General features: G+C 33.2%; 2 protein-coding genes across 12 annotated transcripts in view; one reads left to right on the top strand and one right to left on the bottom strand.

The window, feature by feature from the left end:
* Window positions 1–16,009, top strand: part of LOC107996194 (COP9 signalosome complex subunit 7b) — a 225,851-nt gene that overhangs the window by 13,394 nt on the left and 196,448 nt on the right. The gene's annotated exons all lie outside the window — the stretch shown is intronic.
* LOC107996192 (metabotropic glutamate receptor 2) overlaps window positions 1–16,009 on the bottom strand; it is a 250,405-nt gene that overhangs the window by 9,483 nt on the left and 224,913 nt on the right. For all 4 annotated transcript variants that reach the window (XM_062083984.1, XM_062083983.1, XM_062083982.1 and 1 more), the window contains 2 exons: window positions 11,302–11,472; window positions 3,074–3,218 (listed from right to left, as the gene is read on the bottom strand). In XM_062083984.1, the coding sequence (XP_061939968.1) occupies window positions 3,074–3,218; window positions 11,302–11,472 (316 nt within the window). The remainder of the gene's footprint in view (window positions 1–3,073; window positions 3,219–11,301; window positions 11,473–16,009) is intronic.

Consider the following 16,009-nt stretch of genomic DNA (forward strand, 5'->3'; position numbering starts at 1 on the left):
TCCCTCTTCTTTTTTTATCCTTTTCTTTTTCACGCCACGCTGCTTCTCATCTTCTAATCTAAATTCCCATAAGAATCCTTGCGTCGTGTAATCACCTGTTTTATATTCTTTTCTTTTCTTTTCTTTTTTTTTTCTCGACGCCGAGCTCGAAAGCTTAAAGACCTTAATCTTCGTGAACAGGATGGATCTAAAGATGGATCAGAAAAATTGCTGCTCGATCAGTTTTCTTGTAGGGGCGCGCGTAGATATTTTTTTGCGAGGTTAAGACGTGGCATATTTCGCAGAACAGACTTCAAATTCTTCGGTTTGGAGAGTAATTTTCGACTCTAGCCGATCGTTAGTATCGATAAAAGGGCAGACGAGGGTTAACGAGGGCCGAGTTTCAATAGAGAGAAACTTTAGGCCACGAGTACCATTTAAACGGTAGTAAATTTACTCCCTCTATTTTGCGGTACAACTGTGTAATTGCGATTCGTTGAATGAGAAACAATCGCACAATGGCAGAGGCATTGATGAAAGATGTGGATTAGAGTTTAAGTTTTTTTTTTTGAAAAGAAATTCTTGGTTGAAAAAGGATTTCTCAAATAATGAACTCGATCGATTCTCGTGGGTTTTTATAATAATTAATAGCCTAAAATTATTTTATGCGTCTACGTTTGCACAGAAATTTTATAAAAAAATTCTTTTTAATACTTTTGCATCTTTTTTAATACAAATGCTTTAACTTTTCTTGTTTTTTTTCTTTTTTCGCGAACACCAGGTGGCCAGTCTCGTATAATCGTGCGAAAGTTTGTGTTTCCTTGACATATTTCGAATATGATGAATTTTCACGTGATACAAACTGTTATTTTTAATATCTCGAATGCACGAAAAGAAAATCTAAAATACTAAAAATAAGTGTAAAGTATAAAAACAAGAATTTTGGATAGATATAATAGAACTTCGTATATTTGAACGTGCCAAGATATAGTTCTTTATTTTTTTTTATTTCAAATTTAAATATTTTCAAAATACTTATAAAGAAATGTAATGAATAATGACGATAGTTATAAAGAAAATTCATAATTTCTACGATAATCCGTATAATGAACAAGATATGTGTTCATTTTTAGTGGAGAATTTAATAAATCTACCATAAAAATTATCCGATTATTCTTAACCGTTTTGAATAATAATACACTTTCATACTTTGTACTCTCATTTTTCTCTCTTAAAATAAATTAACCGTGTTCGATTTGGTATCTCCAGAATTTTTAATTATTTTTTTCTCGAGAAAGAATGATCAAATTCTCGCGTATTTAATTTTACACGAAATTAGGCAAGTTAAAGGGAAATGGTAGTTAGTTTTTCCGACGATTTCCTAGAATTTCTGAAAGCATATGGAAATCGTAATTGTAGTTGAGAGAGCAGTTTAAAATAAATGGGCAGAAAGTTTATTAATGGGGTCGAAGATTTGTATGGTCAAAGTTTAGTGAAAAATTCGGTAATCTCTATTATCCCTTAGCGGGCATTATACATACGAGCACGGCTTACAGACGGCTTAATTTTAATCGGTGTAATTCTAACTTTGTACGTATGGACATTAAAAACTTTATAGATTTTTCGATACATCGAACTTCTCTCTCCAGGGACTGCGATGCGCATGAAAATTCCTTGCAACGCGCCATTAACTTTAAGAGTAAATACAAAAGTTATATCGCATGTAATGGCTCTGCTTTTACGAAAGATTTGTTTTTTAATTAATTCTCTGTAATATACTTGAAAGCGTTATCTATTTTCTTTTTTTAAATACAATATTAAATTATTATTAAATATACGGATGATGATTATTTTATCATTGCCTACTTTCGATCATTTAATATTTACTACTCGTTAATTATTTAAAATAACTCATGGGTGATATAAATATATGTTAAATTATTATGAACACGAGAACAATTAATTTATTAGTATCTGCTTTCCAAGCATTTAAACTCTATTGATTATTTAGCTCGTGAAGTGTCCTTGAGTCCATTCGAATATATATGAAATTTCATTGCATCGTTCGATCGTTATTTGTGAAATTAGTTTAAAAAATATATCGTACATTATATCAAGAAATGAATAAATTTAAATTTTTTTCAAAATTTGTATTCCATTTGGAACATTGACGAAATTTAATTCCTTTCTCATTCAAATATTTAATCATATGCCATGATATCTTGACAATATTTTTATATTGGAATAGAAAGAAAATTGAAAATTTTTAATTGCCCTAACTCGACAATTAAAAACTATGGAAAAAGTTAGTAGCATTAATTTGCATAACAAAATTTTCACGAGCAGTATCGATTTTCTCGTGTCTGATTAAAAACGTTCATTTCCACTTTGAAAAAGGAACCGGTTTTCTGGAAGCAAAAAGAGAAAGAGAGAGAGGAAGAAAGAGAGTCAGCTGGTTCTCCACGTTCTATTTCGAAAGAAGTTACAATAAAATTTCAGGAATTCAAGTTTTATCTAGATTAGTATCCAGCCATCTTAGTTTCCTTCCATTTTGATAACGAAATAGACAAATTCAAGGTAAAAATTCATCATTCATCGAAACCTTTCCTTCTTTTTCTTTGTTGTATTCCTTTGGAGGTATCTTTGTGTTTTTGCATTTCTTCGTTTCAATTCCACATCGATGGATCTTCCTCTGTTTTGTTTCGATTGATCCTGTCCCTTTGATACATTATACTTTATCGCCCCAATATACTTTGATAACTGGAATGAAGCTCTCGTGGTTTCGTGGAATTCATTCGAGAATCTCTCTTCCCTCTGTGAAACGTTGATTACAAGGAAGAACCGTGTTGTTGAGAATGTTCTGAATGATGTATCGAAGTGTAATAGACGTTTCTTGGTCCAAGTATTTGTCTAAGATTTTTTTACTTCTAGATTTTTTGGATATTCTTAGAAATTTTTCATCTTGTAGCGTAGAAAATACGTGGATACGCGATTGGAGAAAATATTTGGAATTAAAATTTTACAAAGATATTTATGTCTCTAAATTTTATCGAGTTAAACAATTTTGTAAAAGATTGTGAAAAATATGACTTACCTCGTGCTCTCGGTTTGGTCAACAATTTCAAAACGATATTGTCGTAAGCCGCATCTTTCGCGACGCCAGAATCCTTCACCAATTTTTCCTTGATAGCTATGCATATGTTTCTTTTACCCAGCAATTCTTCCAGCTCTTCGAACGCCTGCAATCAAACGAACAATCAAACATTCTCACAATCACCTCGAATTTTTACTTTTTCACAATTACGCTTACGACCGACGAACAAATGAATCTTAAATTGTGAAACGAGAAAAGAGGAACGAAGAGCTCGTGTATAATGGATTATCTCAATATCACGATCACATGTCGTCCAAAATGCCGGATCAAAATTTTAAATTCCATTCTCTCAAGATGATAAACAATAATCGTTTACGAACAAATTTTTATCATAAATCGGCGTGAAATTACGCACGTTTACACGTATTAATTGCACGAAGACAGCCAAATGATCGATTCGAACAAGGTTTTCACCGATCCCTATCTCGTTATTCATCGCATTCATACATATGCAGCGGATAAAAAAAAAAGAGCAAACACGCGGAACGGTAATTTACATCGTCTCGATCTCTTTCCCTTCGTTTCGAATCTCTTTTTAACGACAATGATAATGCACACGCGAGGATAAGCATTATATTGAAATAAAATATTCAGCGTGAATGTGTTGGAGAGAGAGAGAGAGAGAAAAAAAGAGAAAATGCCAGAAGGTTTCCATAGACGCGGGAGTAATGCTAAAGTTGGAACATCGGGGAAGAAAGAAGAAATCACCGGAGGGTGTCGTTAAAGATTCAAGAGAATTATTAGACCTAGCGTGTCTCCGCATTGTGCGCCATTTATACATGTTCCATCATCCCATTTTGCATCTAGAGACGTAACAGCCTTTTACTCTTTTTTTTTTCCCTTCTCTTTTTCTTCTTTCTCCTTTTTCCCTACTTTTATGCACCGGCAATTTTCTTCTAAATCACAGCCGGGGAAACGAGGTTTTCATGATTTCGTTGGTCATGTGGAATTAATGAATGCTACATATATATATGTATATACATATTCATATAGCATTTTATGATAATTTCTCCCTTTTACGATAATGGAAAATATCTATAGATTATATCCACTTTTATTTCATTAAATAATAGCCACTTCCAGAAAGGTACAATTTAATACAATATAGATTAGATTTTTTGCCGAATATTCATACCGAATAATTTATGTTAATTCAGATTAATTTACGTTGAGTAATAAGAAAAAAAGGGAATAGAAAAATTGAATTAATTAGAGCGCAACACGTGAGTGAGTAATATTTAAGTGTCGAATAAATTCTCGTAAGAGGAATGCACTTACATTCCAACTAATCTTCCACGACATTAAATTTATTCCGAGTATGCGGTTTTGGGAAGTTCATACATTATCACGCTTCGTGGCATCAGATATGACAATCGTGTATGACAATGTAATTGTAAAACGAAACTGATTCTCGTGTTTTATTTCAATTTAATAAAAAACAATCTAGAACTCTATATTGACCCGATTTTTCTTAAATCGATCTTTCGACCGATATTTCGCCTGTAAGAGAGCAACCGGCACATCGGTTGCACGGAGATTAATGAGGAAACGTTATTGCAGAAACGTGACTCGCCAAACTTTTTTCACGTAATTCTAACGTCTTAATGTAACACGTGGATCTATCGAGGTTATTCTCAGCCACTCACGGTGGCAAACCACTCGAAAAAGGCTTTTTCTAAGGATGGATCTGCGCGAGTTGTTCGCGAACAAGTTCGCAACAATTCGTGTCGCGGACAACGTGCAACGAATAACGTTTGCGAACAGCGTTCGTCGGCGCGAACGAAAAGTTTCGACGAAAGTTTCTGGGAGAAGGCCAATTTCATTTTCATGAGACACGCATAATGGGCGTGGTATAGCGTGGATGTTAGGGTGGTAAAGCGAGAAAAATAGAAATGATGGGGTGTTTTATATCGAGCACGGTGAAACTGTGAAAGGAGAAGCGGATGTGTGGGTGGATCAAAGGACAGTAAATTGTATTTTTAGGCTAATAGCATTCGATTATGTTCTTTATGGAAAAAAATATAGTATTCTCACTAGTTTTGTAAAGTATGGTATTTTTTTTTTCGTTTATTAATGCAATTATTAATTATAAATTACAGTGTTTTATGCGTGAAATGGATGGATTGTTTTGTACGAACGATAAAACAATTGTAAAGGATGTTAATAATAAATTATTATTATTATCATCCTTCATTGTATTTTTTAAATAGAGAGAGAAAAGAGATATATGGAAGAAATAGAAACAGAAATTGCAATTTATCTGGTAATAGAATTATATGAAAATTTTACAAATAAAAATATATCGTTCTCGAATACGATAATTTGGAGAAGATAGTGTGTTCCATTTTGTTTTTTTTCTTCCGCTCCAATTTCATGGTAATTATGAATTCCATTATCTCGTGTGTTGAGTGGAATGCATAAAGAGAAATGCATAGAGAGAAATGCATCCTGTACTCTTAACAAAAAATTTTTTCAACTGGGATATATGTGTAAATAGGGAGAAAAAAGCATGTCTGTGTCATTTTTAAATCAATATCTGGGTCAATGGCGCTGCCATTGGTTGTACACCTGTCCATTGTTCCGTAACGATAGAGTACGTGGTGAGTTATGATAAATTACAAGCAAAGTACGAAGAACAGTTTGTTATACATATGTAAAATAAGTTAAAACGAAGATTGAAGGATAATGAAATATTTCATATTTTTGAAATTGATTTATTATTTTTCATTACGAAAATTTTCGATCCTTCCAATTTTCATTATCAAATTATCGACATTCAATGTCTAATTTATAAGCATTTAAATAAAGAAGGTTCTTTTTTATTATTACATTTAATCGATCAATTTTATCAAATTTAATTAAAATTAACATATATCGCAGCCATCTGTGTTTCCTTTCCTGAAATTTTATTCGTGAAAACTAATTATACAAACTATTCCAAAAATGTAGTAGCATCGATCAATTGAAATTCTAATTTCAATCAATATTTTTCTTTGCAAAAACTTTCGTTATGAAACTTTGTTAACGGAAAATATTATTATTGTAAATATCGTTAAAATATTCAATAGACATTTTTTTGACACATGTTGCTTGAACTTGTACGATCATGTTGTCTTGGTTAGTCCATTCGCGATTAAGCAACGTTTTTAACGAAAATTTTTGCAAAAGAGAATGTTGATTGAAATTATTCCAGACAATTTTCAATTAATCGATGTTCTCACATTTTTGGGACACTCTGTATATAAACTACAAACCTGACAAGTTTAATTTCCGTCTTCACGTGTCACACACATACATATACGAAAGAATAAAAGTACCTTCAAGATGTGATTGATCTTATTTTTAAAAATAAGTCGAATTCACGTCACACGAATACGGAATAATCTATCACGATCTGTCAAGATTTAGCTGGAAACATGCAATTCTTATCGTTCCACGATCGCCTTGTATATTCGTGGACCTTCCATTGTTTTCAATAGAATACGCATAATAATGGACACGTAACTCTCCTTCGTTTTTGATCTAAAGAGAAATTTCAATTTCCCCGTACATTCGCGTGACGTATATACGTAAAAGCCAATCTCATACTAGCGCAGACGTCTGGTTATTACGGCCACGCTTTGAGCGAAGAATGGAAGCACGAGAGACAGATCGTTACTTAAAATAAGAGAAACCTGCCCCTCTTTAATCGCGTTTCACCGAATATTAATATCGGTCTCGAAATTTCATTTTCTTGCGTAATATCTATCTGATCTGACTCTGATATTTTTACAATACCAGATTGTAATATATCGTTTAATAAACGATCATCCTTGTCTTTCGTCACCTTGTTACTTTTCCGACTCGATACGAAGAGTTTACATTTTTCTTGACGTAAGATCACGGTTTACGTGACACGTGAATGGTAATTGGAACACCTTCGAGATACCACGGTCATTAATCTTCTTTTCCAACGTGGTAACATTAACTATCAAGATATCAAGGGTTAGATAGACCGGCATATTGTTGACATCATGGCTTTATGCTGGGAAGTTTTTTTTCTATAGTAAAAATAAGACTCCCTTTAATCTTGAAATGTTCAATCCGACGTTTAAAGTCAAGGCTTTTGAACCTTGGCCCTTCGAGGTTTCCAACCTTGGGCTTTTGAAATGGATACGTTTTAATCTCGTGCTTTCGAGAGAGGTTAGAATTCTTAAGATTTTTAAAATTTGAATACGTTGAGGTCTCGGTTTCCGAATAAGCTTCTTAAATCGGAATTTTGATTCCCAACTTTCGATGTTGCCGGATTTAAATCTTAAGATCAATGTTTGAGCTTCTTAAGCTCGAACTCTTCCATCATAAACTTCCTCCGTGTCAAAGTTTTTTGACACGGAGAATTCTTAAGTGTTCTCAAACTTAAGTTTTTGAGGTCAAAAGTTATCCTAACAATTCGAACAAATTGCTCCAACATTCTCAACACTCGTCCAACGGGAAAATTGAAAATTTTTCCCGAAACAATAAATTTTCTTTTCCCTTTTTGAAATTAATCAACGATCTAAATTACGATACGATAATTAATTATTCGAATTTCATCATTAGCAAGTGTAATTTGATCATTATTAACCGATCATTTTGTTAATATTGATGGATTTACATACGCAATTCACATAACCATGCAATGGTTGTTACATAGTCCTGAATTTCGAGAAGACTTTAATTAGACGTACGTCTTTGTTCTCCTTTTTCTCTATTCAACCAGCTATAGAAAAAAATAGTGAGATGGGCGACGCGCACGCGATTTAACGTGTCTAGGATGAAGTATTCAACAGAATGCAATGAAAACCTGAACCGGTTTAGTTATTCTATTTTAATCGCGTCTATTCGTTCATTCAACGATGTAGTCGAGCACGAGAAATTTATTCGACGCCATTTCTTAAATTGAAACTCGTTGCCTGATAGTTTCATCTGATCGAGTACCGATCTATTTTCCAGCCGAATGTAAAATTGATCGCAAATTTGGTCCAAAGTTTCAAATTTTTCGAATCAAGAGAACGAAGATGAAAAATGGAAAATCTTATTGTTTTTTTTCGGAATATTATTTTTATTTCTCCCCTTAAGATAAATTGTTACCGTTTTTAACATTGTCGTTCCATGTTGTTTCACGGATAATGGCTGTAGGTAATTTAGATGTTTATTTTGATAGCGATCGTACACGAATGGAAAGATCTATCGATCGATTTGCGGTGTCTATGTCAACAGGCACAGCACGACGAGCAATTAAATCAAGTATATTGAAATTGTTCTAATTATGGAAATTGGGCGAACGTGCAAGTTAAAATTGTGAAATAAAATAAATATTTCCACAAAATATTTCATAGCTCAGAAACGAAACTTTCCTTTCTTTTTTTTTTTTTTTTAAAGCAAAAATAATATACACAAAACGTATATAAACACATATATTTTGCTCAGCTTTAGAATTCTTCGTAAAATTTCCCAACGAAGTCTAAATCTTAAAATTCGTTTCGTTAAAAAATACCGGCGTAATTATTTTCACGAGAATTGAGAAAAATTAATAAATCGCTCCAGAGACTCACGTTCCAAGTTATAATTCTTATTTTCTCTCTTAATGTATCTCCACACACACATATTACTCTACGCGTTATTTTTCATCATCTTAATCCCTCGCGTGTGTATCCCTGTTTAAAAACCGATTATTTCTTCTCGTTTATTTCTTTTCTGCGATTTTATCAAGCTTATAAGTAACACAGATATTGTCTCTTATCTATTCTTCCCCCTCTTCCCCTCTTTCTTTGGGATCAGAAATTCTTTAGCATAGATTGAAATCATAACGAGTTCATTAATATTGAAATTCGAGTGCGCAACTCGATTGATTTCGATTGATAATGCAATCCGAATTTATTTACACGGATGCGTGTAATTTACACTGCCCTTGCTTGCTCGTTTCGTTGTCGTGACATTCTAATGAGATGTAGAACCGATTTGCTTTATGCACGCGCGCCGCATTCGTGATCGTGTTATTAAAACAGGGGATTGTCCAAGATGTTCTGCAAGCGATACGGTCATTGCTCATTATTTTACCTCTCTTATCTATTGTTTTTCTTTCGCGCGACCAATCAATTTAAGATACATTATGCGCGTATAATTTTCTTTCCATTTTTCACGGGGAGAAATTTCATTCTCTCATTTGTCCCTTTACGTTACACTTTTCGACACATCGATTATCGTTCAAAGATCGATTTATTAATATCATTGCGTTGATAAAATTATCTTGATAAAATTAGACTTCGTTTGAAGCGAAATATTGATTTTATCAAGGGAGGAACCTATCGAATGTTCGCTCGAAAGAATTTATAACGTATTTCTCCTTATATACTTCGGTGTCACTGGTTTTTCCTGGAGATATTAAAAATAACACAAACACGAAAATGTTAGAAACTGTTAATGAATAGATGATAGATCCGAAAGAAAATTCTTATGTAAGAGTATTTATACTTTTACTCGTTGCAACATTGTGATACATTTATCGATAAATTCGATAAATGTAATCGTAAAATGAGAATCTTTTAAATAAGAAGAGAGAGAAAAATTGTCGAATTTGTTTATTTTTCAACATTCTTAGAACCATTCTTAATCAATCTTTCTCGAGATTGAACATATTCACTTTCAATAAAACAATCCAACTTATTAATTTATTTATCCAATTCCAATCTGAAAATCACATTCGAATCGTTAATCAGAATTATTTTTCAACATTCTAAGGAAACACTCGTATTGGAAATCGTTATCCAGTTTTTAAATGTGGTCGCAGAAAATTTATGCAAATCTCTTGGTGGATCTTTAGAGACCGGGGGATGGAAATAATTTCCGAAAATAACTCTATCCAGGCGTTTGCTGTGGTTTTAATTACGGCCGATTAGCATAGCGGCGGTGACAGTGGGGCGGTAGTCGGTCGTGGACAGGAAACGTGACGCGAGACCGGAAGAGGGGAGTCCGAAAATAAATTCGTTGAAAAGCTGGAAGCGTAGCACCGTAGCGGGTTGTTATTTTAAACAAGGTGGCCGAAAGAGAAAGAAGCAAAGTGCTTTCCAGGGAGTTGTTTTGATTACGTAGATGTCGAGTAAATGAGACGCATTGTAGTTTCGGGGCTTGTCGTGAAATATTGGCCGAATCGTGACTCGATACGGACTCGTGGACTTTAAATTAATGCAGATTAATGGAACCGGTCCAATGTCGGTCGAAAATCTTTCTCTTAGATAAATTTCTTCATTTTTTGATGCGAAAAGAAGAGAAGAAAAGAATTGAAGTCACGAGTAGAAAGAGAAATGGTAAATTCTAAAAATCATTGCTTTTGGAAAAAATTATTAAAATTAATTCTCGCTTTTTTTACCGCATCGTGATTATATTTGGCGCGAAAAACAATTTGCAAATTGTATTAATTCAGATATTCGTTGGACAATAATACTGAATTTTTCGTTTCGCGCGGAGAACGGATGTATGCATGACGAAATTTTGACCGTGGATTCATTTATTTAAAAAAACGAAAGGACATATTACGATGCGTCTGATGGAATCTGTTGTACGCGGTGGTGGAATACGAATTTTCTGGAATGGATAGTTGCAGTGGTGATCGCATTGTCGGTTAAATGCATTGTTTCAAAACCGTAGTGCGGTCGTATCGATCAACTGTCCGTTTCAAATTTCACACTGGACGAGATCGCATTTTTCACGCGTATCGCCGATTTACCCCTGTTCCCATCGATGTGTCCCTGTTAATCCATCACACTTCCCCATTGTTAGTTGCGTATAAATCCAATAATTATCTTCACGCATTTCGCGCATAGTTTGATCCACGTGGAAACAATGGATATTTCGTACATTTCGCGGATATTTACGTGTCGATAATTTGGTAAAATGGTAAAAATATCAAAAAATATAAAAGAATTATACGCAAAATATTTATTTCTACTATAAAATATTTAAAACGATTTTTTTTTGTATTTATACGAACAGCTGAAAATAAAACGAGGATTTTTTTTTTTTTGAAAATAAAAATACATTAATAAAAATACGTATACACATGAAAATTTTATTTCTCGATTTCGTAACTTTTTTATTTGTTGATTTTGTCATGTCAAGAGGGTAATATTGAATTTTATATATAAACTCACCTTTATTCCGTAATTGCTCTCTTCGTATATGATAGACACGTAACTCCATTTCATTTTCATCACGATCTCCACCATTGCTTTTACTTGATAATGGTCGCTTGGTATAGTGCGCGTGAAATATTCGAATCGTTGTTTGTTGGAAAGTTCTGGACTGGTCGAAAAGAATGAGACCTGAAAACGAATGAAAAGTTTCTTGGAAAAAAGTATTAAGTAAATCTTAGCGTTTCTTCTCAATCAATTCCATTAATATTATCCGTCTCTCTCATCGATTTATATCTTTGAATTTACTTAAGCTTATATTATTCTTAAATTCCTTAAAAAATATATTTCGGTATTTAAATTTGTTTTTTATTAATTTTGAAAATTGAGAGATATAAAAGTCATTTATTCCTTTCTTTCTGTTTCTCGTATCAGATATTTCTATGGAAAGTGTATTCAAGAGAAATTACGCATGCATATCGTGCTACGAGTTCGTTAACATAGCACAAATGGAAGTAATTTCTGCCAATATTTGCGAACGTTTGATTACGATTAAGTGTTAATAATTCATTTTACGATTTTTATATATATCAAGTTGCAATTTTTTTCACATGATTTCCAAGGATATAACACGTACGATCAAATATTTCTATGTCTTTACACTGTACGAATAAGCGTAAAAGAAGATTATAATGTTTTCGCGTTTAATAAAAATAAACGAAAATTGTAAATATCGAATTTTCTCCCATAATTGCCGACAATTTATACAACAAGTTATAAATCATAGAATAAAATGATAATAGTGTATTATCATGCAACGTACAATGAATTTAATCAATGTATAAAATTGTATTTGGAATTATGCCGTTGAATTTATTGAAGAGTCGTATTTACTTGTTGGAAATAATTATGATAATTTACGAAGAATTTTAGCGTGGATGTAAACAAAATTTTGAAGATGATTCATGAGATGGAAGAAGAGAAGAGATTAAAAATTAAATATCCGAATTATTTATCAGTGAGAGAAATTTTCTTTAAAATCTTTTTATATCAGTTTTTATCTCTTAAAATTATAATCATTATACTTTTGTATCATAAATCTAATTTAAACCTCATAAAACCGAAATAATTCCACCATTTCCATTTCCAATTCCAAACTAATTAAGTTGCCTTGAAATTTCATTTCTTGTTTCATCTTCCAATTTTCTCGATAACTTTATATAATAATCATTTTTTTCTCCATTTCCACCTTGTTTCCAACTTTTCTCATTTCCAAATTGAATTAATTTAAAAAACTTTCGAACTTTTTTATTACTCCCAATTTTTCTCAATAATTTTCAACAATCATTTACTTCGATTTTCAAATTCAAATTTTTCAAATTTTTAAAAACTCGTTTTCTCCGAATAATTTTCATTATAATAAAAAAAAAAAAATTTCCTTCACTTCGTATTTCTCCAGAAATCTCAATGATCGAGGATGATGCATTTTTAACTCATCACCACCGCCATGATTTCTCTTTACTTATTTCGCTCGAGCGATTTCCGTTCATGGTCGTGAAGGACAAAGAATTTTCGTCGTGTATCCACAGCTCCACTAGGTCTGTCCCCGTGGAAGATGAGTTTATGTAGCGAGAAACGAGTCCGCGTTATCTCCCGTTACGCCGGGAGCAGCCCCTTCTCTCAAGCGACGTTGCACGTCATTTTATCCACGCCACCTTTCGCGTCTTACCACCTTTGGTAAATCCGTATAGGATGAGCCAAATATATTTATCAGACCTCTTTCAGACACGAGCTCCTTTTTAGAACAGCTGTTAACTGTTCTCTCGTTCTGATTACTCGATATCTGCGGTTGAGAAATGTGCATCTGGCCTCTGTGTGATATTTTCTAGCTGGGGAGGGGGAGGGGAGGAGGAGAGATGTGCGTTCACTCGAGAGTGAAATTTTCGAAATTCGCTCCCGAGTATTTTTCGCAAGCAGGATGGCGCATCCAAGGGAGTGTGCTTTTTCGAGAGTAATTTTTACTTTCAATGTTTACTAACTAAAAAATCGTTATTGAAAGCAACTCTCTCGAGAATTTTACCCTCAAATGTGCTCGTATCTTTACACTCTTGTTCGTGAATTGCCAGGCATCGGTGAAAAAGAAAAAAGAAGTTTTGAATTGAAAATTTATTTATATTTTATATTTCGTTACGTTTTATGTATTTCATAAAGAGCGAATTAATTAACGCAAATTTCGAACTGGAAATAATTAATTTTTAAATTATAAAATAATATTCTATAATATAATTTAAGAATAATATTGAATGTTACGTTATAAAAGTTCTAAAAGAGGTAATTAAATCCGTAATTGGTCCCGTTAGTGCATGATTCTCTGAAACGATATTTAGAGAGATTTTTAAAAAAAATGTTTGGAATCTATGGGAAGCTTTTGTTTCGAGATGCGAAGAAGATTCGAAAGCGATCGATTCGTTTATTTCGTTTTTATCGAGGTATCTGGCCTGCAATTTCGCGCGGTTTGGGCGCAGCCGGTCCGTTTCAATTAACGATAACATCATTTACTCGCTTCACAAAGGGATTTGCAATTTCGCATTGGCCACGAGATGAGACTGCCCGCGGAAAATCCTAAAAACGTTCACAACATAAGGCCAACCGAATTCATTAAAATAATGAAAGTGGAATAATGGGGGAAAAGCATTTTCCTGAATTTCCCCTCTAACGAAAACATTTTCCCCGATATAAATTTGCCATTCCGGCAGAATTTAATATTATTCCCTTAATTAATTAAGCAAGAATGAACGTTTGTCGTAAGAGGAAAATGAATTCGTAATCTCTGTAAATCCTCTATTCTTTGTCCCAGCATCGAATGTTTTTACGCTTAAAAACACGGATTCTATCGGATTCATCGAAGGATGGATCAGTCCATTAGAACCATCCTCTTTCGTCATTTATCTCATCTTTTTTCTCTTATCTTTGCTTTAACCTCCTCTGATCCTCGAGAACGAAAAGGGAAAGAGATCGAGGAGCGAATAGGAAAAATGGACATGGGAAGATTGAAGAAGAGCCCGCAAAAACTGATTTCAAAGACCAAAAGCAAAGAAAAAAAAATAAAAAAAGAAAATAAAAAAAAAGAAAACGCGGAGAAATAGGAAAGAAATCCTCAAAGATAAAACTCGGGGATAAATCTCGAAAAAAAGAATTTGAAAAGAAATGTAAAACTAGAATTAAATCATTTATTAAAAAAGTTGGATTCTTTCGTGTACGAAACACAAATATCTATTAGAAAAAAAAGAAAAGGTTTTAACTATTATTTTTCAAAATAATCGGATAAGAGTATTTTCAAATTTAAATTGTTTCCATTTAGATACAATCGAATTACAAAGAAAATTTGATTCTCACTTTTAAAATTCTTTTGATCAAATCGTTATGGAGTTGATCGAGTATTTTCAAATAAATAATAATACGTTTTTAATTGAATTAATTGCGCGCAGTTTATTACACGAGTCGAGTAAATTATACGATCATCGATATGTCGAATCGTGTTCCAAATGAATTGGCTAGATCGCTCGTATAATCTAAAAGTATCCAATAAAGCCATTGATTGGCCAATAGTGCGGTGAGTGTTTGCCATTTGCTTGCTGTTCCCGAATTAGTCATTGCAATTCGCGTTTCCAGTCTCACGGCTTCATTACTCGTTCACCTCCTCTCGATTCTATTTCGATTTCAAACCCACTCCTTTCTCATTTCTAAATTTTTTTTCACAATTTCGCCATTCCTTTAAAATCTCCAGAAATTTTCGCTAATTTTCCATTTCGTGTTTTAATTTCATTCGCAATGAACAATAACATTTGCGATGCAAATGTTACCAGTTCAATCATTTTTATCCCCAAATAATTATTAATATCTTCCCTTCTTTCATTATATTTCGTTATATCAAATATTCATCATATATCCATCATTTCATTTTTCGTCAAATATATAATTTCACTCGTTAAGATTACAAAGGGGTAACAATGCGACGGCCCCGAATAAATTATAATTTTTATTTTATTCAAAAGCAAACTCAGAATCCAATTTATTATTATATCTTTTGCTAATAATTTTCAAAATTATTTCAAAAATTTAATAATTTCTCTCGAAACGTAATTTGCCTGGCAATCAAAGCAAAGGGGGGAGAGAACGCAATGCGCGAATATTTCCGATCCAGTCATTCTTATTCGCGTCAGAGGCGAATTCCAATTCAACCAGACGCTTTTCCAAGAATATATCTAGTCATGATAAAACTCCTATCAACGTAGGTCGAGGCGTGAATATGATAAAAGAGGAATTGTAATGATCTATGGCGCGAGCCACGTGAATGGAAACTTTTGATACGAATATCGAGACACGGTATTCGTGGAGATAAAGAGGCGCAAAAAAAAAAAAAAATATATATATTTCACTTCCTCTGCTCTCTTTCTTTTTTTTCACAGAATTTTTTCACAGAAACTATGCAGGATCGTTTCTCTGTTGTCTCTTGATCCATTTTCCAGTTTATTACCGTGTTCGCCTGTTTGTTTCTCTCCTCGTTAACACGGTTATACACGGTGGAATATAGTTTCATCGGGGATTAATCGAACATCAGCTTCGACTAACTTGGAAACGGGTACATTTTCGTTCGAGCTAAACGCGCGAGGAGCGTTAGAGAGTTCCTTTTTAATCAAAGAATTTAAAAAGCCGCTTAGAAACGGAG

Source organism: Apis cerana, linkage group LG13 (genome assembly GCF_029169275.1).
Source record: "Apis cerana isolate GH-2021 linkage group LG13, AcerK_1.0, whole genome shotgun sequence".
In the NCBI taxonomy this organism is placed as follows: domain Eukaryota; kingdom Metazoa; phylum Arthropoda; class Insecta; order Hymenoptera; family Apidae; genus Apis; species Apis cerana.